The sequence below is a fragment of the Cardiocondyla obscurior genome, linkage group LG11 (genome assembly GCF_019399895.1).
Source record: "Cardiocondyla obscurior isolate alpha-2009 linkage group LG11, Cobs3.1, whole genome shotgun sequence".
Taxonomy (NCBI): Eukaryota; Metazoa; Arthropoda; class Insecta; order Hymenoptera; family Formicidae; genus Cardiocondyla; species Cardiocondyla obscurior.
The window spans coordinates 1,001,877-1,022,550 of record NC_091874.1 but is presented as its reverse complement, the minus strand read 5'-3'; the positions used below and the strand labels follow the sequence as shown (position 1 = coordinate 1,022,550).

At 38.2% G+C, this 20,674-nt stretch overlaps 5 protein-coding genes across 8 annotated transcripts; 4 read left to right on the top strand and 1 right to left on the bottom strand.

Moving 5' to 3' along the window:
- Positions 1 to 2,749: 2,749 nt before the first annotated feature.
- LOC139106353 (uncharacterized) lies at positions 2,750 to 5,702 on the top strand. Of its 2 annotated transcripts, XM_070663060.1 has the most exons (6): positions 2,750 to 2,889; positions 2,957 to 3,230; positions 3,328 to 3,598; positions 3,680 to 3,852; positions 3,947 to 4,141; positions 4,740 to 5,702. In XM_070663060.1, the coding sequence occupies exons 1-5, from the start codon at positions 2,777 to 2,779 to the stop codon at positions 4,088 to 4,090; spliced, it is 975 nt and encodes a 324-aa protein (XP_070519161.1). In that variant the 5' UTR covers positions 2,750 to 2,776; the 3' UTR covers positions 4,091 to 4,141; positions 4,740 to 5,702. The 2 variants fall into 2 exon arrangements, with proteins under 2 accessions (XP_070519161.1, XP_070519160.1); XM_070663059.1 differs by having other exon boundaries at positions 2,835 to 3,230.
- On the bottom strand, positions 3,280 to 7,960 carry Dhap-at (dihydroxyacetone phosphate acyltransferase). 2 transcript variants are annotated; one of them, XM_070663055.1, is made up of 7 exons: positions 7,734 to 7,960; positions 6,904 to 7,647; positions 6,358 to 6,768; positions 5,771 to 6,284; positions 5,326 to 5,606; positions 4,955 to 5,208; positions 3,280 to 4,868 (listed from the first exon to the last, which is right to left on the bottom strand). In XM_070663055.1, the coding sequence occupies exons 2-7, from the start codon at positions 7,208 to 7,210 to the stop codon at positions 4,530 to 4,532; spliced, it is 2,106 nt and encodes a 701-aa protein (XP_070519156.1). In that variant the 5' UTR covers positions 7,211 to 7,647; positions 7,734 to 7,960; the 3' UTR covers positions 3,280 to 4,529. The 2 variants fall into 2 exon arrangements, with proteins under 2 accessions (XP_070519156.1, XP_070519157.1); XM_070663056.1 differs by having other exon boundaries at positions 6,904 to 7,622.
- Positions 7,961 to 8,083: 123 nt separating this feature from the next.
- On the top strand, positions 8,084 to 10,329 carry Fy (fuzzy planar cell polarity protein-like protein). Its single transcript, XM_070663058.1, has 5 exons — positions 8,084 to 8,481; positions 8,576 to 8,968; positions 9,037 to 9,234; positions 9,635 to 9,834; positions 9,909 to 10,329. The coding sequence occupies exons 1-5, from the start codon at positions 8,404 to 8,406 to the stop codon at positions 10,276 to 10,278; spliced, it is 1,239 nt and encodes a 412-aa protein (XP_070519159.1). The 5' UTR covers positions 8,084 to 8,403; the 3' UTR covers positions 10,279 to 10,329.
- Positions 10,330 to 10,577: 248 nt separating this feature from the next.
- On the top strand, positions 10,578 to 13,271 carry Trus (programmed cell death 2 like trus). Of its 2 annotated transcripts, XR_011546336.1 has the most exons (5): positions 10,578 to 10,940; positions 11,211 to 11,641; positions 11,729 to 12,181; positions 12,279 to 12,826; positions 13,084 to 13,271. XR_011546336.1 is itself a non-coding variant. In XM_070663057.1 (4 exons), exons 1-4 carry the CDS (start codon positions 10,830 to 10,832, stop codon positions 12,541 to 12,543), a joined length of 1,260 nt encoding a protein of 419 aa, XP_070519158.1. In that variant the 5' UTR covers positions 10,578 to 10,829; the 3' UTR covers positions 12,544 to 12,923. The 2 variants fall into 2 exon arrangements, 1 of the variants encoding a protein (XP_070519158.1); XM_070663057.1 differs by lacking the exon at positions 13,084 to 13,271 and having other exon boundaries at positions 12,279 to 12,923.
- Positions 13,272 to 13,818: 547 nt separating this feature from the next.
- Positions 13,819 to 20,160, top strand: LOC139106356 (vacuolar H+ ATP synthase 16 kDa proteolipid subunit). The gene is made up of 3 exons (XM_070663070.1): positions 13,819 to 14,070; positions 16,738 to 16,927; positions 17,056 to 20,160. The coding sequence occupies exons 1-3, from the start codon at positions 13,995 to 13,997 to the stop codon at positions 17,258 to 17,260; spliced, it is 471 nt and encodes a 156-aa protein (XP_070519171.1). The 5' UTR covers positions 13,819 to 13,994; the 3' UTR covers positions 17,261 to 20,160.
- The last annotated feature ends 514 nt before the right edge of the window (positions 20,161 to 20,674 follow it).

Here is a 20,674-nt window from a genome sequence, read left to right as displayed (position 1 = left end):
TTTAACATGTAACAATAATTTAAACTTATTCGTACGTACTAACTAAATCTTACAATTTAAAATCAAGAAATTTAATTGAAAACTTTATCTATATTAATTCTTATAACAAATTAATAATGAATATATAACTGATCTATAAGTTATTTAAATATTTTAAAACAAAATTATACGCAAATTATTATTCTGAATCTCAATTTTCAATGTTTTATGGGCATAAAAGTAGAAAACCACTGATGTTATATCTTTATACTAGCACATCAAATATTGAGTTAATATCGATCAAACAATTTATATGACAATATAATTTTAATAGTTAAACAAATTTTTATAACGTTAATCTTTATGTAATGTTATATTGTTATAATTTTGATCTGTTTTAAATACTTGAGAAGAAAGATGACGAGAATTTGATATTATGAAAAAAAAATTCTATCGAAATTTTTAAAGATCTTTAAAAGCTTAAAATTTGTTTTATATAGGTATATTTTAAAGTTTATAAGCGTTTCTTTTAAGAGATAAATGCTTTATATAAAGAAAATATAATCATAATATATATGTTAATTTAAAGTGTAAAAAATATATTAATTTAATATATCGTAAGAAATGTAAAACGGTGATATGGTATCTCAATTTTCGTTAACTGTAATTGACGAATCTCTATATTAATAATCTAAACTTTATAGCTTTAAAAAGGGATATGTTAAATATTTTTCTTTACGATTATACAATTTTAAAATGTATTGTCGAATGAAAGGGATACTTAAATGTGGCGATTACATTACGCTTTTTCTAAAATCTGCTTATCGATGGCATGAAACGATGATTGTGTCAGTAGTCAATATGATAAATGAGGTTGACTTAGATTAGAAAGCTAGAAATTAGTATTATTATATGCGTGCAAAACTTATTAAAATTATTGAGATGGTGCAAGAAAAAAAAGTTTTGTTACTCTGTTAAAAAGACTCGGAAACTAAACTGCATTATCTCGAAGCTATTTTTATTAAATATAATAATCAATTTCAACTTCTTCCAATGAGATCAATTTTTTTGAACGTCTTTAAAGAACTTCAATTAATAACTTAATTTACAATAAAATTTAATTTTTTTAAATGACAAAACTTGCATCAGCTTAATAATTAATTTATTCAAATAATAATATTCAAAATATTTCATAGTTAAATAACTGAACAAAGATAAGATGCAATTTTTCCGAAAGGAAATATTTCTATATTTAATAATTATTATAGAGAGAATATATTCGACTCCGAATAGTTGGATACGCAATGGAACGTAAATTGGCATTATACCCTTAAAAATACGGCCTATAATTGAACAACCTTTATAAATAGTAAGGTAGAAAATTATTTCATTTTATACCGTACGACATAATAGTGCGATTTTTACATTCCATAAAAACAATTAAAGTAAATATATCTGATGAAAACACCATAATGTAAAATGACGATAAACATAATCGATATACTTGTAATATAAGAGATATAAGAGCGCGCGCGCATCCAACAAGCGTTGTAATTGTTATATTTTATAATAACTTTTAAAAGTTTATCGTATCTCATCTGTAGAGAATATCGTAGATCAATGTCTTACGCATATTATGCATCTATATACTTAAGAGTTCAATTACGCTAAACAAATGTAATATTTAAGTCGTGCGAGCGCGACCAGGTTCGCGCTCATTAAGAACGCATTTACAATACTCGACGCATTTAATGCCAGGCATTTAAATGTTCTTCTTGCATAAAAAGGAGAAAGATACTCTAACGTAGGAACAAATGCTATTATTGTAATGTCTTGTACTTATTATCGCGCTAATCTTATGCTTTTACGCGTTCGCGGTTGGAAGGCAGGATATAAGTAATGTTGATACTTAAAAGGAGTTTTATTGACTCTTACGTAACTGCACGCAAATTTTACTTACAGTTTACTCCATATTTTAGGATTATTTTTGCATATTAAAAAAATGTCTAAATCGACACAGCGATGTATGAGGATATACTAATTAATACGTTACATCACATGATACTAAAAAAAAAAAAAAAAAAAGGGAGAGAAACATCACATTACCACAAAATCAGGTGAAAGTCCGAATTTATATATTAATTTTTGCCGTAGCAGTAACAAAGCGACAACCTGATTCATATATGCGTGTCTCTTCGCAATGTGTTAGATTGAGTGGAAGAGACTACCATGGCTTTTCAGTGCCACGTGAGTTTTGATATTTAATTTGTACAATGTCGTTCTAAGCCTTCTATCTGAAAATGGTACCAATAAACTCGAAATTTGCCTTATCTCATTTAAAACGTAACACGCTCCGTTTCTTTATATCCCGCTAAATGCGTCTTCTCTGAAATCTCTTCCTGGAAAATCGTATCGCGTCGCCATCATCGTCGCGACCGAAAGACAAGTCGTGACAAATTGAATTAGCGTCACGCGAGATAAATGACAGAAAAGAAAGAGACATAAGGAAGCGGCCTTTTCTGTAACAACCGTTCCCAACGCGTGAGCATCATCAGCCGTTTCGTTCTCTTTAATCCTAACAGAACATCTCTGCTGGAAATAATGGTGTCCTCTAGCGCGTGTCCCCTGCGGCATGTCTAGCCACAGGACAGTTTCCGAATTGCAGATGTATATACAGAAGGGACTAGAAAAGTTCGTGTGTATTACTCGATCAGAGACCCCGCTCGCCGAGAATGAGACGCACCTTACTAATCATTTGTGGAATAGCGTACGGCAATAAATAACATCACGCTTAACTATGTTTGTGCACAACGCGTTTTGCGCTCTGTATACCATTACATTTTTCCTAAACGTTAATGTGGCAGAATGGGTGGATATGCCGCAGTTTTCAGACGACACCAAGATCTACAGGCAAGTTAATTACATCACATTCTCTGAATTACTCTAGATTAACAATGTTCTTCTGTTACTCTTCAAGGATACCTTCTGTGCAACATGATCAGTTTTATAAGTTCAGACGAGGTGACGCCGATACCATTAGCTTTCCCACTGGACAACTCAACAACAGCCAAACTTATCGTGATCCAACTAAAGCCACGCATGTGATGAATAATAAAAAAACGGAGATTAAAAAGATAAATTCCTTCTCGGTGTCGACAGCACCGACAAACTTATTTCCCGATCAAATCGCAGACAGTTTCATGGACATCGATACAACTCACATCACAATGATCACCGATACTGAAACTGAGGTAACAGATGGATAATGGATAAACAGTAGAAATATAATTAAAAAAAACGTACAAATAAAACAATTTTATTCAAACTGTAGATATGTTAATATTTTAGGATAAATTAAATAACAAAGACGATATAATATCACCAACAAAAGGTACAACGATTAATATACTCACAACACAACCATCACCAAATACTAAAGAGAAAACGACGCAAGATAGATATGAAAATGATACGTCGAAGCAGAACGACGGTATATTCCAGTACTTACCCATAGACATACTTAAAAGTGTTCATCGTACTTTACAATCGCAGTCACCGACGTACGAGGGAAAACTTCACTTTCTTAAAACGTTTGAGAAAACGTTGATGTCAGAAATAGGTAAAATTTTGTCCTGTTCGCTTCTTATCTTATACATTATCGCAGTTCTCATATAATATTCGTAATCTTATTCGTAAACAGAATCTCGCCTTACCACTGCTATGGCACCGAGCCGCAAAGTAAGAGGTGTCGAATATTACGGGCACGACGAACACGAGGAGCACGATCATTCCGTAGGATTCCCTTCGATCGAAGGCACACTGATGGCCATATCGTTTCTCACATTTGCAGTTTACCTTGTTCGATTAGTCATGGTAAGGAATATCTCTTGAGACAGTGATAAATACTAGCTATATAAAATTGCACTCTTTTTTGGTATATATATTACTGATAATAAAATTATTGTAGCTTCTTCTCCGAAATATGAACATGCCCACGACTACTACAACCGCCAATACAGTATTTCTCGGCAAAAGAAAAAGATCTATCGATCTCGATGACGACACCGCTAGGATACTTGACAACATTAATAATTTCATTCCTGATCTTTAAACTATATCATTAAACAGCCCGATACTGGTGATGGAAACAGCTGGAAAATAGGTAATTCTATGAAAAGTAGATAAAAAATATAGGACACAAAGATTTTTTCATATGAAGCTTTATCTCCAATAAAATAAACTTCGAATTTAAAAGAATTAAAGAACTTGAGAACTTATAACTACATATATTAGCAATTTATTTTTTGCTGCTATGAAAACAAAGCCTCATGTAAAAAAATATAGTTTGAATATTTTTTATCTCCATTTTTTTCACATAAGATTACCCCTTTCCTGATTTTGTCTACTGATAATAGCATATCCTATAGTCTCAATTAAAATGAAATGCACCAACGATATATCAACGACTATATCTCGCAGTTAAAATCAATTGATAATTAGCGCCATTTTAAATATTGTTAGTCTCGATGTATTAAATTCATAAACCATTGTTACAACTTAGCTTGTACATCCATCGATGATGCTGAAATAACTAAAGGTAACGCATCGACGTAGCTTTCCGTGGGACGTCGTAATGGTAACTCTCGTAATATACTGATAAGACGCGCCAATTTTGCTTTATCCGTTTGATACGTATTGAGATGTTTCTGATATGCGATGATATCTTCCGATAATAAACTAGACCATGTCGTATTATACAGATCGAGAGATAAGCAGTAGGGATGTTGGCACCAATCCTTAGTCTCGAACAACAATCTTTCTACTTCTTTCTGCATTTCAACGAGAATTGTCCGATCTGTGAGTTCAACTGACGACGTTCTTTCAGTCCACTACAAAGGAAAGAAAACGTATCAGCTAGATTATTTTAATCTCTAGATCTCATTTAAATATAGTTTTTTTTAGATAAATTTCTTACCTCAGATAACAAAATACACATTACGTACACAACATCTACAAAAGGTAATATAACATTATGCAAAATGGAAAACAATTTGGTGTTATTTCCTATAAAAATTAAGTCATTCGCTGTATGCAAACAATTCTGTGATAGCAATATATTTAATGATTTTTCCCATTCTGCTTTAATTAAAGCTTTATCTTCAATCGGACGCATCACAAATTCTATGCTAAACAATCTTCTCAATAATTCATATCGTTCCAAGGCTGTATCTGCAAATGAAACATAAGACTGATAAAATTATTATCGCATTCCCCAATTATTTTTTGTATCTCATTATGAATCGTTAAATAAATAAAAATATATATTGCTATTTGTATTTGCATTACCGATTTGAGTGCCATTGTTTTCTATTGTTGCAGTAATGAGAGCAGCTTGCACCAAAAAAGTCAAAGTCGGATTTATATAAATTGCAATATTAATGGCCGGTACTGCTATTTGTAAAGTTCGTTCAGATAAAGGATATCCTTTGATGTTTGAATAATTTATTTGTTTCGTTCCTTTATGCCTTTGTTTGATTTTTAATACGTTTGATGAATCAAACATTAGAAATTCATCGTGCGGTTTTAAGGATTCTAATATTTCTTGCTTAATTTTATCGTTATCAGAACTGTAACAAATAAATCATATAATATATTCTGAAAAAGATTGAAATAGTAGTAATTTATGTGTATTTATATATAAATAAAATTTAGAATAATTAATATTTTATTAAAATTTACTTATATTTAAATTCCAAGATACATGTTGTCAAAATTAGATATCAATACTTACGTTTCAGTTTCGCACATTAAGGCATTCAATGATCCAATAACGAAATTTTTTAACCATCGATAATCTGTTATTAATGAATCAAGCGTATATGGCTCCTTCGGCTTCGTCTGAATTCTCTCGTTGAGAAGTAAGGCGATAATATTGATCGGCATAAGTACTGTATTTTTCTTGTGTGATTCTATTATAAGATATGCTATATTCTCTACAACGAGTGATGGAACCTTGAAAGAAGGCTGTAGAACTTTTGTTTGGCGATACGATCTATCTATGAATCTACTAGCATGTATAGGTTCCCCGATGTTAAAGAAAATACGTCCATGAGAGAAAGGTTTCTGTAGAATCGAGAGCGATCGAAACAATCCGCTCGTACTTTCTTTTGGCTTCGGTACTCCCAGCATTTCGTAAACGAACAATAATTCTTCTGGTGGTCGTTCATAATTAATACTCATAGGTATAAAATGTATATCAGGTACATCACCTTGAAGTAAACTTTCTACAATGATGGACAAAAGACCTGTGGAAAAATGATGTGAGACTTGGTACTTACTCATAACTCAAAACGATTAAAAAACTTGTTTCACGCCTACCATATTTTGGCATTGTGCTTTTCTGGCTGCGACTCCGCGTACCCTCGACAAAAAACTCGATAGCCCTATCGCTGTGGTTGACAATAGTGTTAACATACGATCGGAAAATTTGCTTGTACAATATATCATTAGAAAAACTACGTCGAATATAAAACGCTCCGGTTTTTCGCAGCAATTCTCCCACAATTTTCATATTATAAAAATCCATGCCAGCCGCGATGTTTGGTAGCGCCATATCGTAAGAAAAAAGGATGTACGACAGGAGAATGAAGTCCATGTAACTTCTGTGCGATGGCACATAAATGTACTGTACTTGAGATATCTGTGTTTCCTTCTTTAAGTTAACAAGGGTGGACTCGTTTATATATATTTTTGAAAACATCCTTTTCATGGCTTTTGTAATAAAAATACCTGAAATCAAGCGCACAAATGTAAGACATTTAATAACGAACAAATTTACTAATATAAATAAATATTAAAATAAAAAAAAAAATTTATTAATATAAAAAAAAAAAAAAAATAATAAAAAATTTATTAAAAGTGTACCTAGCCAACGAACTGTCGCCAGATCTGCTTTACTAGCCATTTCATTTATCATGATATTGGCGTTATTTTCGACATCTTTAATCCTAACACCTGTTGTCTTTACTATCATGTCAATGGCAGATCTGACTTGTTGATCATGTAAAACAGCTTGTATAATTTTTTCCCTGTTGTAGATTGATTCTGGTGGCAACATATGAGGTAGTAATGGATTCATAGGACGCGTTGCCCAAAATAAATCGCAATCTTTTCGTCTGTTCTCCAACATATCAACAAATTCAATGTTAAGTTCCATCTTGTCTTCTAACATGATGCACCTTTGTAAACTTGTTACTGTACTCAATATTTATTAATGTCAAGATTTACATGTCACTCAGAACTCAATTCTGTCACTTTTTTATTGTTTTGACACATCCAACCACCAGATTCATTTTAAATATCAAGTGACATGAGGTAAAATTCAACCCCCAATCTCACATGATAAGAAATCTTGATATCTCTTGTTTATCTCTTATATAAACAATCTTTTCTCCAAAGGATAATAAATTACAAGTTTCTCCAAGACAGTTGCGTTTTAAATTAGAGATAATTATTTTTGGTGTTAAGCAAAATTAAAAGTTCACGCGTTTCTTTTTTCTTCTTACTCTCTTACATCTGTCTCTCTGACACAGTATTGTATTCTCATTAGTGATCATTAGCAGGCCATCGCCATTTTGAAATTCCTGAATATATTACAGTATTAATAATCTAAAACAGTACATTAAACGTCAATGGAAAAAGGAAAAAATTAATTAATAAAATTTATTTTCTCGTGCAAGAAATCAGTTCTGTACCTGCTCTTTCTAGCTGCATCGAAACCGGTAAAAGACTGACAGGCAATGGTTAACTTTACGGCATATAAAATAGATGACGACACTCAACGCGATGCCTGTGACACCGCGACGCGATCAGTTGCATCTCATTGTCGCGTCTACGTCGGCAAACAATCCGATCAACGAACAATACCAAACCGTATCCATGACGTCGTGAAACACAACGTTACTACGCTGGAGTCCGCTGGACGCCGAATGCCGAATACCGCTCGCTCACCGCGGACGAGGTCCGCTAGAGCGGGAACCGGCGCGAACATTGCTGACCATTTTGGATTGGATCACTCATTCGCTTGTTCACCCGCCTCTTGCGTTGCACGCGTCGGCTCTGACCAATCCGCCAACTCCAAAATTGATTGCTATTTTATCACGCGACGTTCTTCACTACATATTTTTGTGCATCGTGATCATTTTGTAGCTCTTTACCCCTTTGTTGTTTACCCGATTGTTATTTTAATTTTTTAAATTGTGCATTAAAAAAAAAAGTTTACAAATTATCGATATTATTAGAATTATATTCGTTCGACGCGCTTAAACCACTTGCCTTTGTGTAATTTTGAAACGTTCAAGGATATTAATAATATTAATAATATAATACAAGTGTATTAAATGCAATATTGGAATTTGAGCAAGAATGTCAGCACATATTATGTGCTTGACCTCTTCGGGAGGAATTCCTTTGTTTTCACGCCAAAAAGGAGATAGCGACACGGTAAAGATCGAAATAAATATGAATATTTTTAAACATATTTACAAAGATATTTGCACAAAAATCAGGCAACTTAAGAATTAAAAATTGTTTGCAGATGACGTTCTCAAAAATTGCATCCCTCAATGGAGTTCACATGTTCTTGAAATCGCACGATATTTCTCTTCTCTGCACAGATCTGCCAGATGTGACAGTGCTATGGAAAGAATTTGAGCAGTGTATCATATTGATAGCAATTGCAAGTGGAGTAACAAAAAATGTGCTAAACAAATTTTTAGATGCTACTTTTGGCGCAATGGTTCTTTTTACTGGTGTTGATGAAATAAAAAACACTAAGAATATAGAGAGGCTCAAGAAGGACTTACGTCTATCTACTCCTATCATTGATAGACTAATGGACTGTTTAAACATAGGGGATAAAATTTCTACAAAAACTGATATGATTAATATGACTGAATGCATTATATCTTCAGAAAATCATTTGCTTCAGGTATTAAAATTTTTTTGTTTAAATGTGATACAAAGTTATACATAATACTTAATAAATATGTATTCAAGACTTGTTTAGAAGGATTTATGGAATGCCTGGACTCAATGTATGGGTGTATTTTGGTGCATGGTTGTGTAGCAGCTGCCACTGAAGCCTGGTGGTCACTAGATCCTGTAGAACGAAAATTATTAACAATAGCCATTGTTACAGAGAGTATTTGCACTACACGGGACATTCCAGTATTTTTACCATATAAAAGTCCCAATGTAAGTATGCTTCTACAGAAATGTATATTATTAAAATTTTTTTTTTTTTTTATTAAATTATATAAAAAATTTTTTAATAAAAAATAAGATAATCTGAAAATAAAAATAAGTACACCGAAGAACAGATATGGCGTTTTCTGCGGCGACAGCGGCTAGCGTACGTAACCCAAGGCGGCAGAAGCAAAGAATGAGAGAACGGGGGAAAAATCAGTCTTCGGCAATCCGGCCGGCGCGGTATATAATACATGCGGCACATGTGAAACTCGACGCACACGACGCTAAAATCGCGTTCGCTAGCTGCCGTCGCCGCAGCAAACGCCATATCTTCTTTTCAGTATACAATCAGAGTTGTATGAGTTTATTTTTCACATTTAGGCATAATTTACAATTGTCTGTTTAGGTAGCTTTTCGATTAGTGTCTGTAACTCTAATTAATCATGTAGAAGTTCTGGCGTTGTGTGGGCCAAATCCAGAGTTAACAGAAATTGAGAAGTTTGCAGTTCAATGCTGGAAAAGTAACATGGACACATTATGTACTGTGGAACAGGGTTATCCGCGAAATTTACCTACGTCGATTTCCTTAGACAATGAAACCCTTGGGTAATTGAAATAAGAAAGTTTTTATCAGCACAATTGTTTCATTGTATTAATACAACGTGTTGGGAATATTTCAGGTTTCTGTTGGCAAATTACAAGATAGAAAAATTCGTGCTCGGTAGAAACTCGCAGTGCGCGAAAAATCGTGCGACAGGATCGCATATATTAGATATTTTACGAACATTTTATCATCAAGCAGTCGAAACTTTCGATCTTACGACCGAGCACGAAGAAAGCAATGACGAGAACACAGCTGCTGATACTTGGAAATTTATCGGGGCGAAGGAAACGTATTTGTGTTCTGAATATCACAAATGTCATGCTGTGAAACATGGTGACAATATACTTTGCGTTTTATATACATCTGTGGTACCTACTCATACTATGAGACTGATTAGTCAAAAAATAGTAAAAATGATATTTAACGATAAGCAAACGTATTGGTAGACTTTTATTTTTTTACAATAATGTGTAAAATAAAGACTTGCGTTATACTAACTTGACGATCATTTTTTATCCTTAATGTTTAATACACATACGTAAAAAAACTAGTTATAGGATCTCTAAAATTTTATTTGAATTGCTCTTTTTACACTGTGTTCCTCTCTTCTCTTTCTTTCTTCATCATCCAAACATATATTTGTCTTATGTTAGCTAGAGGAGATGCAAAGTGGGACGCAGATATTTTTATTACGAATGCACGTGCACGTGGCAATGCTGCTTGCTCGGAGAAGTCGGGAGCTCAATGACAGAAGGCGGTTTTCTTCAGTTGGAAAGCTCACGAAGAAACAAGAATATTTTAGCAGTGTCTGATGACCACCGCTGGTAGGTCCAAAAAAATCGATAAAGGAGACGCGCAAACTGAGAAAGGCGCACGCGTCGAGCGTTACTGATGCGTGTCAGCTGTCCTGATCGTACGTAAAACGAGAATACAGTACAGGTGTTCCTCGCTCCGTATCCGTGGTCTTCCAATGTAGAGCTCCGATCGAATGGCTTAAATGGCTTGCGATAATCGCACGAAGGTATATCTCGGATACGAGGACGAGTACGTGACCGACAAGCACCGATCGTTGCTAAACTTTGCGACAAACAAGATCGGCGGGTATCCGGTGAGTAGACACCCTCGCGAAAATCACTGTTTCCTCCATCGTGTTTTCTCATTTTTTATTAGGTCGGCTTGCAATCGCTAGCCAAACGTTCAGCAAAGTATCGGCTCGAATTATATATAAAATATTCTGTCATTATAAACAATATTATTTCACGTGTACGTTTAAAATATCAATTAGAGTCGAAACAAATTTAGCATATATTTAATTGTGCACGTAATATATTCTTTATCTAATACATTCAATAATTAATACATTTTTTTTTTTTTCAAGAACTGTCATGGAAAGAATACTCTATCGTCGCCACAATGCAGACTCTGCGGCTTGTATCAGCTCTTGGCGCTTCAACTGTATGCTCCACTAGATAATTCAAAGTATCATCGAACGTTATACATATTCGCATGCATCAATTCGAACTGCTGGAATCAAAATGAGAGCTGGACGTGCCTGAGAATACAGCATTTAGAGGACGAGGCAACGAGTGTGCTGGATTCTGGGAGCGTCAATGTTCCATCCACAACAGCTTGGTTGTCAGATGCGGATGACTGGGGGGATAATGTAAATGATAACGCATCGGAACAAAATGGGAATAACATGTTAGAAAATGATCCGCTACAATTCCACTTTTCTCTGCATAATGAGATAGACCAAGGTATACGAGAGGAATTGTCAATGTTGCGTGTGGATGATCCAAACGCAAACAGGTTTGTGTATATCATGCGCCAACTTGTCTGTAAAGTATAGTAAAAAAAAAAGTATGTATATATCTCGTTTTGTTTTAAATATTTCAGTCCAGCCAGTGTAGATTCTCCAGTTAGCGGCGGTGCTGTAGGTCGTTTAGACTCTCCTCAAGCTTCAGCAGAAATTGACGGAGACGAAAGCGAAGTCGTGTGTATTGACACCCCAACACGGCCGCAATGCGATTTAGTTAGTTTACTACACGAAGTAACACCGTTACCGCTGCAAATTATGAACGCAGAAACTAAGTACTCATTCGTCGAAATATTCCTTTCGGTCGACGAGGAGGATTGCAGCACAGACGTATCCCAACACGTTCGAGATTTGCTGGTCGAATATCAGCACAGCAATCCAGACGCATCAACCAAATTTATGCCGGATTCCGGAAATCCTAAAACTATTGAAACCGACATAGAAAAATATGAAAAAAGTGTTCCTAAACACGGTGACGAAATGTTCCATAATTTTCTTTGCAGAATACAGAGAAATCCTGGACAATTGTTACGGTAAAATCTTTAGCGATATATGTAATCTATAATTTAAAAAAAAAAATTGTTTCTTATATTTTATATATTACATGTGTTTCTTTTTTAATTCTTTCAGCTATTCAAGGGATAATTCTACACCATTGCTATTATATCCCCTAAGTGGTTGCATCGGCAAATGTCGGCATTGCGGCGACGAGATGACTTTCGAGCTGCAAGTTTTACCGACACTTATACAGAAATTAATCTTAAATCCAAGAAGTGAGCGGAATTTTCAGATCGAGTTCGGCACTGTTTTAATATATACTTGTGTCAGAAGCTGTTGGTCGGCGACTGATTCATATCGGGAAGAGCATGTCGTTGTTCAAGCTGAAAGACTATAGTTGTGAAATATTAATAAGGAAAGTTACGAGCGAAGCCAAAGGTTCTTCCAGTGATCCTATATAGAGTTTCATATTTACGCGTCTAGGACGACTAGTCATGTTACGTCTGTAGAGAAATACCGTCCACACCTCTCCATGTATACATCAAAAAGTTTTATGTAGCGAACGACGATGGATAATAGTAAAGACGTTACAAACATGTATCTCGAGCTACATTAAGCGACATGTGATTCGCAATTGAAAAAAAGTTTTAGAACTATCTGATAGAAGGAAATCTATATAAGTAAGAGCATTTATTTTACTTTTCATCTCGATCTTAGTATATTAAATACAGTGTAAAATAGGACTGTACAATTATACTACTGATTCTGAGAACAGTCTTCAAAGATATCGATTTCTTTAAGTCCAAAGGTTCAAATTGCAGATACGCGAAATCTGAAGAATTTATTAATCAAAGTATCAGAAAAATGCCTTAAAAGGCGTAATTCTATTCCGAGAATTGCAATTACAAAAATTCAAAAAACTTCTATTTAATTTCAGGTTTCAAACATAAAAATAAGGAAAGTGGGACTCACGTCGAAAAAGTTTGAGTTTTTTTTTTCGGTAAACGGAGTAATTGAAGTCAAGGCCGCGGCACAATTTTCGACGAGAGTCGAATAACGCAGCGATAGTATTATCATTATATGAAATACTATAATAAAAGTATTACAATAAAATATTTTCTCTCATAAATACAAAGACGATTTAACGCGTTGGCATAATTAATTTCTTTCCAGTTCTTTATCTGAATCATCGTATGGGGCGTCCACCCTGATCTTTAACGATTCGGCTGACACGGGCGGTTGAACCACCTCGAGTCAATGTGCCAGTCAGCAGGTTTATCGGAAACGACAGATTCGCGGCACGTCGAGCGAACATCGTCGGGTGGTAGCGAAAGACGTATCGCGCAACGTGCCTCGTTAAAACGGAGTCGTTTATAAAAACTCCACACGAGACAACGAAGCAGCAAGACGGCTGGTCGAGCGGAAGACGCATGTCACGCGCTCGCGTGCCGGTGATGTCAGAGTTGGTTCGAGTGACGCGCTGCCGATGCGCGTTGCACTCGGGCCAATCGTCGGGTCCAACGTCAACGGACCATGATTGAAACGCACGATGCGATTTGTCGACGGGGCCTCCGCCTACCCAATTATCGCCGAGCGGACGCGACACCCCGCGGTGGCTCTCGCCACTTCCACCGCTCGCTCGTCGCTCGTCGCGCTCGTCACATGACCCGTGCCACTGTGCTTCGGTAGGCCATATTTGACAGTGGGCCACTAGTTTAGCGACGTGAGTGACGTGAAGATCGCACGACGCTCGACGATCCCGTGCGACCGTACAACCACCCCCCGGTGCAACCTGTAAATACCCCCGCGGTCGAGCCGAACTCCGTGACCCGATATACCTAAGCCACGATGAGTACGGAAGAAGCCCCGGTGTACTCGCCGTTCTTCGGCGTAATGGGCGCCGCCTCTGCCATCGTATTTTCTGGTAAGTTTCTGCCTGCCACCTCGTGATCCAGCTCGCCCGTTTGCCCGTTCGTCCCGTGCGGACGACGCGTGCCGTTCGTCCGCAATGTTCGGCGGCGAAGGGCAACCGGGCCTGCTTTTTCTATCGCGCTTTCCTCGTCGACGTTCGGGGTACCTCGACGTCGTCGCCGTGGACACGGCGGCGCCGAACGTCGTCGTCCCCTCACGCCATTTTCTTCATGCGGCATGAAGACGGAGGAAAAGCGAGTGTTCGAACGGTGCGGCGCGCGCGGATTATCGATCCTCTTCCCCGCGCGAGAAGAAGAACGGTGCGGAAGGCACCCGTTTTTTTTTCCGCGAGCGAACAGCGTCGGCGGCGGGTGGCGGCGACGTCATGTGCCGCGCCGAAACGCGTGACCAGCGACGACGACGATGCCCGTTCGCGAACGGGAGTCGCCGACGACCAGATCTTCAACTGTTATCTTATCTCGAGAATCGGCTCCCGTTCAACTATTTGCTTTCGTATAATTTCGTTCTCGACGTCGCCTATTTTCGCCTCTTTCTCGCTTTCTCTTTACGTTCTCTTCTCTTTTAGCCCTCGAGCTCTTTCGTGCGGCTCGCGCAGCCCACGGATTTGGCAGTTCCCGAGGAAAGACCTTCCAAGAAGCTCGCCGCGGAGTGTTTTATTCGCGAATTAGCGCGGAATAGCCGCCGCCGGATCCGGGCGCAGCTATTTCGTAATGCTGACCTCGGGCGAGCGGCGGTCGCGGGAATTTCACGAGCCTCGGGAAAGCGACGGAACGGGAAAGACAGACGGACAGACGGAGAACGGACGAACGTACGTGAGGCGGGCGTGCGCCTCGTGCGTGTCACGAGACGCGTTTCTTCGTCACGCCGCTGCTGACTGGCTCTTGCACCTCGCCTGCACCTTCTGCACCTCGCCCCTTCGTGCTTTTGCGGAAAAAAACATCTTTTTTTTTTCTTCTTTTTTTTTAATTCAACGTTACGACGTGAATTATTGAGAAATTGTCTTTGCTCGTCGCGCGCTTCGCTCGGCTCACCTGGTGCATGCAGGAAAGTTACCCGCGAGGAACGAATGCGCCTCTCGACGCGCCTATCGATTTACAATTAACGATTTTCCCCGAATTCGCGGTAAACGGTCACCCCCCGGGAGCCGCCGCCACCTTCGTCGCCGCCGTCGCCGCGAGCGTCGCTTTTACCCGTTGGGAAGATCAATACGAATGCCTTTTCCCGTGTGCGCCCGTGGCCTTTTCCCCGACGAAAGCCCGAGATCACGAGGCGCCGATGATCGCGATTCTCTCCGTTTTGTTTCTCCGAAGAATACTTGATCAAAGCTATCAACGAGAACTGTCGATCGTCCTGGTATCCAGCTTCAGCTTGATCGGTTTCGCTCGTTTCTTTCCCAACTGATTTTATGCGAGGAACGAATTTTCGTGCTCCGAGGCATACAAATTGATGATCGCGGACCGATTTGGCAATCAATCCGCGACTATCACAGACATTTGCCTCCTTACCGAGCCGCAACTCGCAAGCTTTTCTCTTTTCGTTCTCCGCGAAGGAGAACCTTCGCTAAGGGAAATCAATCCCAAAATAAGAGCCCACTTGTTTGATTTACGCCTCCCGCAGGCCAGGCAAAATCGACCGGCCACCAGCGACTCCCGAGGTGTTTATTTATATACGATAAGACGCGCATATGTTCGCACGCGATAAGGTCCGCGGTAAAACGATTAATTAAGCGATTCGTGACCGCGACGTAATTAGAGCAGAGCATTAGGGCCAAAGGTACGAGACGAGACGAACAGGAAAAGGAAAAAAAAAAAAAGAAAGAAAAAAGAATTACATGACCGCCTCTCCCAGCCACGCCCCCCTACTCACGAGATGGGACTTGTTCGATTGTCATGTGACTGCCAACGTGAGAATCATGTGACTGCGATTTCCAGCCCAGGCTGGGTGACACCCGGTGTGTACTTGATCTACGAGAACACCTGCGACGATTTCCGCTCGCTTGGATTCGCACTCGGATTTTCGAGCATTTCTCGTTCGCGAAAAGCGAGAAAATGATCTGGGATAAGAATTATTTTTGTTCGTCTCTTCGTTGGGACTGCGTCCCACGACGAGCTCGATCGATAATCCTCGTGGCACGCTCTCGACGGCTGACTGAAACCGCCGAATTATACCGTGCGTCTGAAAGGTACGCGACGGTTCGCAATTCTTTTTCCCTTTTTTTTTTTTTCTTTCTCATTTTTTTTCCCCAAGGAGAAAATTGCTCTACAACGCAGCAGCTTTTATTACGATCTCCTCGTCGGAGTCGAAAGATTCTTCGCGTCACGTGTTTCGTACTGATAATCTCATTTGAATATTTACTTTGGAAGATAGCAAATGTTTATTAGAAAATTATTTTCTAACTTTATGATAAAGGAAGATCATAGCTTTCCTTTATTTTAATCTCCTAAAAATGTCGAATTATCATTATATTTAACGTTCTTTGTTTAACAAGAGGTAAAAATAAACTGTTAAAAATTTTATGTAATTGATTATCACCAGCTCTGAATATAGAACTCAGACACTGATTTAGATATGTACGTATACGTAAAGCGGAATATAATTCTCTTTAATTTCATGTTGTGGGGTTAATGATTTGTAACTAATTATTAATTTTGTTTTACAGCTCTTGGAGCAGCGTATGGCACAGCAAAAGCTGGCACAGGCATCGCAGCGATGTCTGTGATGAGGCCAGAATTAATCATGAAATCCATCATTCCCGTTGTCATGGCAGGTATTATTGCCATTTACGGCCTTGTAGTGGCTGTACTTATTGCCGGCAGTCTTGGGAGGGCCCCTAAATATGATCTTTACAGGTATGTACTTTTTACACGATGCAAACACGGTTATAATTACATTAATTAATGACAAAAGAATTTTAAACGCATCTAGTTTGCAATAGAAACCTTCTTGTAATTAACAAAGATATTTTTCTTTCGCATAGTGGTTTCACCCACTTAGGTGCTGGTTTAGCTGTAGGCTTCTCCGGTCTAGCAGCCGGCTTTGCCATCGGCATTGTTGGTGACGCCGGTGTGAGAGGAACCGCCCAGCAGCCTCGTCTCTTCGTCGGCATGATTTTAATTTTGATCTTCGCCGAAGTATTGGGTCTTTACGGCCTGATCGTCGCCATCTACTTGTACACCAAGTAAACGGTCAGTAGAGGCATCCTACTACCTGCCATGGCTCCATGCAAGACATGTCGCCTGCAAGCAACAGCGCTCCCCGACTACTATTATGCTGCAAAATTTGTTTCGACATATTTTACTTAATCACGTTACTCCATGCATACCTAATCTAATTACCATCTCGGCTCATCTCTGCGCGTCCCCCTGTAATATTATACTAAAAAAAAAAAAAAAGAAAGAAAGATTGATCTGTTTAGCGTACGAACATTTAACCACGCCATGCATTATTGTCATACAGATTGCATGATTATATCAAAGGTGCTGCGATTGACAAGTGCGGCCAATTTCTTTTCTTTCGCGACACTGGACGCGTAACGGCGCATTTTGACGCTGCAGTGTATGAAAACAATGAATGTATAGTGGAAAAAAAAGAGCGAAAAAAGCGTGGAAAGTAAAGATCGACAGGGAAATACATATACATATTTAGAGAAAAAGATCTCCTGTGTTAATCCCATTGTCGAACATTTCTCTTTCACTGTATAGTAATCATTTATAGCTTAGTACAACATTGAATTACCAGTTAAAGTAATCGGCTCTATGAGTGTATAAAGGAAAATATGTTATTGATAAAAGAATATCTAGCACAATTTTATTTATATATATATATATATATGCATATATATTATATATAAATATATTATAAATGCAAAATCGCGAAAAGGCAGGTACGCGATTAGGAATCACACAAAAGAACAAAAGAGAACTAAAGAAACAAAATTATATCATCTGAATAGAAATATGTAAGAGTAAGCGACGTGTAAATTGCTCGTGATAAAACGGCAAAAATTAGCAGAGAGAAAGAGAGCGAGCGAGCGAGAGAATGTGAAAATGCACCGAATAAGATCTCGCGTGAACGGAGATTGTGCAACTAGAAACTAATAGACGAAGAGTGATGTGGTGTATGAAATTTTAGTAAAACCAAAAAAAAAAAAGAAAAAAAAAGTATGAATGCGAGTAGTTGATCAACAGGTACACACGATAGTATTAAGTCAATTGGGAGAGGCTGCTGGACACGGCGGGATCTCACATTTTCACGGTTATTCATGGACAACGATACGTTGCACGGCGGACAAGGCAGGGGAATTAAAAAAGAATGATCTACCTAACCGGGTTGTCAAAGCCGCAAAGGCCAGCGGCCGACACTCGTTTAATTGCACGATTTTAATTCCGCATTGTTTCCATCACGGAGAAAAAAAAAAAAACGTCGTATGTCAATGGAGTAACGGGTATATGTGAAGCTTGTATAAAACCGACGAAATATCGTACGTACCAGTAGATACATCAGTACACATATTTAGAGAGAAAGAGAGCGTGAGAGATATACAATATCGTATGGCAAAATCAATGATCATCTGAGAGAAGTTATGTACGCTGATAATGACATGTAAACGGAGGATAATTTGTACATTCCATTAAGTTCGTTCAGTAGGCGAGCGGGCGTTTGGCGTAGAAATTCGCGTTAAATTATAAGCTTCGCGCTACCTCGCGCTCTTCGAAATGAACTGATCGCACGTGTACACATTTCACGTGGAACTGTAGTCAACAGATGGACATGTGCAGTCCTGGGGTAGATTGTCTTTTGGGAGCCGACAATTATACCCCTTGTACGCACACGGCTTTTCGATTGACCGTCGTCAACTCTTCTCCCACAATTACGTTCGGATACAAATCTTTTTTTTTTTTTTTTTTTTTTTTTTAACCGAATTTTAAAAATATATGACACCAAAGCGCCCGCTTGCCATTTTCGACTGCGCAATATTTTCTATTAAAAAACAAGTGCAAGCAAGCCCAATGATACAGATGTATTTCCAGTAGAAAGAAAAAGAGAAAAGAAATAAATTGTCGAGATTGTTAAACTCCATTGAACATCTTGTTAAACGGAAGAAATTGTAGGAGTCATTGTTTGCTTGAACTGCCGCTCTCGTTCTGGAAATACATCTGTACGTGTATGCCACGAAGTATCATCGGAAACAATAGCCTTCTCGACTGTCATCGTCGAGAACGAAGAACAAGCGATAACGAACATGGAAGAGAAATTTCAATTTTCTGGAAACTCGCGTCGCTAAAAAGAAATAAGAAAGACGGAAGACCATGCACGAACGAGCTGGGGAGCGGTGGTGATGATTCGTTTGCCTCTTCTTTTTTTTTTTTTTTTAAATTTTTTTTTATCTTGTTTTCCGCTTCGCAATGAGGGAGCGATTCTCGTCTTCACTTTACGCTCGAGAAAATGCAGGCACGCTAGACACATTTTACCGCCAACTACCCTTCTTCCCTCTATTTCTGTCCGTTGTATATTTTAATACGTGTACGGTATATCGGGAACCGTATCGGAGAGTCAAAGGCAAAAAGGAAGAAACGGAAAACCCGGAATTTAATTATAGTTGTACGCGCGCGTGCGATGTATGTACATACCACCACGATGCTTCACGCTACGATAAATACAATTTAGGCTAGATCTAGGTAAGGTATTGTTGTATACCAAAACCTTGTGTAGCTGAGTGAACGGAAATTATTCGGAATATTATGCGAGATAATACATGAAAACGAGCGAGCGAAAAAGGGAGCGAAAATGAAAAAGAAAAAAAAAAAAGGCGTGTGAGAGGAGATGTATGAGAGAGCGAGAGAAAGGTAGATGCACCTAGCCGAGGGAGCAGAGAAAGACCACTATCACCACCGCTGCCGCCACCCTCCGTTCCCCACCCTTGAGTCGCCAAGTCTACTATCTTCCAGTGTTACTAATAGACTCATTGTTGAGCGCGAAAAAGTGATACTGATCGACGATGATTATTTATGTTATAATTCGTCCTCGATGTTACAGAAGAACCGTGTTTAATAAAAATTTCATTTGGACAAAAAGAAGAAAACATGATAACATCCGGCGTTTATCTCAACCACCGTTCACGGAGCCTTATTTGGATCCCGAGATAAGCGAGTCGATTCTAACGAGTCTCCAGATCCGTCGAAATTAAAATGCTATTTGACGAAAGAATAAAAAACGCGGTTACATATTTGAAACAAGATCTAGACGCCTGCTTAACATCTCGTCGTCTGTTCTCGTTCGTTAAAGTCATTCGAGAACTTTATCAGAAAAGATATCGTCTGGTTTATTGGATTGGATCGTCCCAGAGACTGCCGTTAGTAACCGAATCGCTTATTCCAGAACACTACAGATTACGTTTATTAGGGCTGAATGTACGACAGCCTCCCGAATAACTTTGACAACCGTTTCTTTTGTCACTGCCATTCGAGTGAAATGAGAGGAACGATAGATGTATTTTGATATCGACATTCACGCATTTAGTTGCAATTTTTTAACGCATTTTTAATATCAATCAACGTGAAAAAATTTACAGGAACACTGTTCAGGAAATAAAAAAA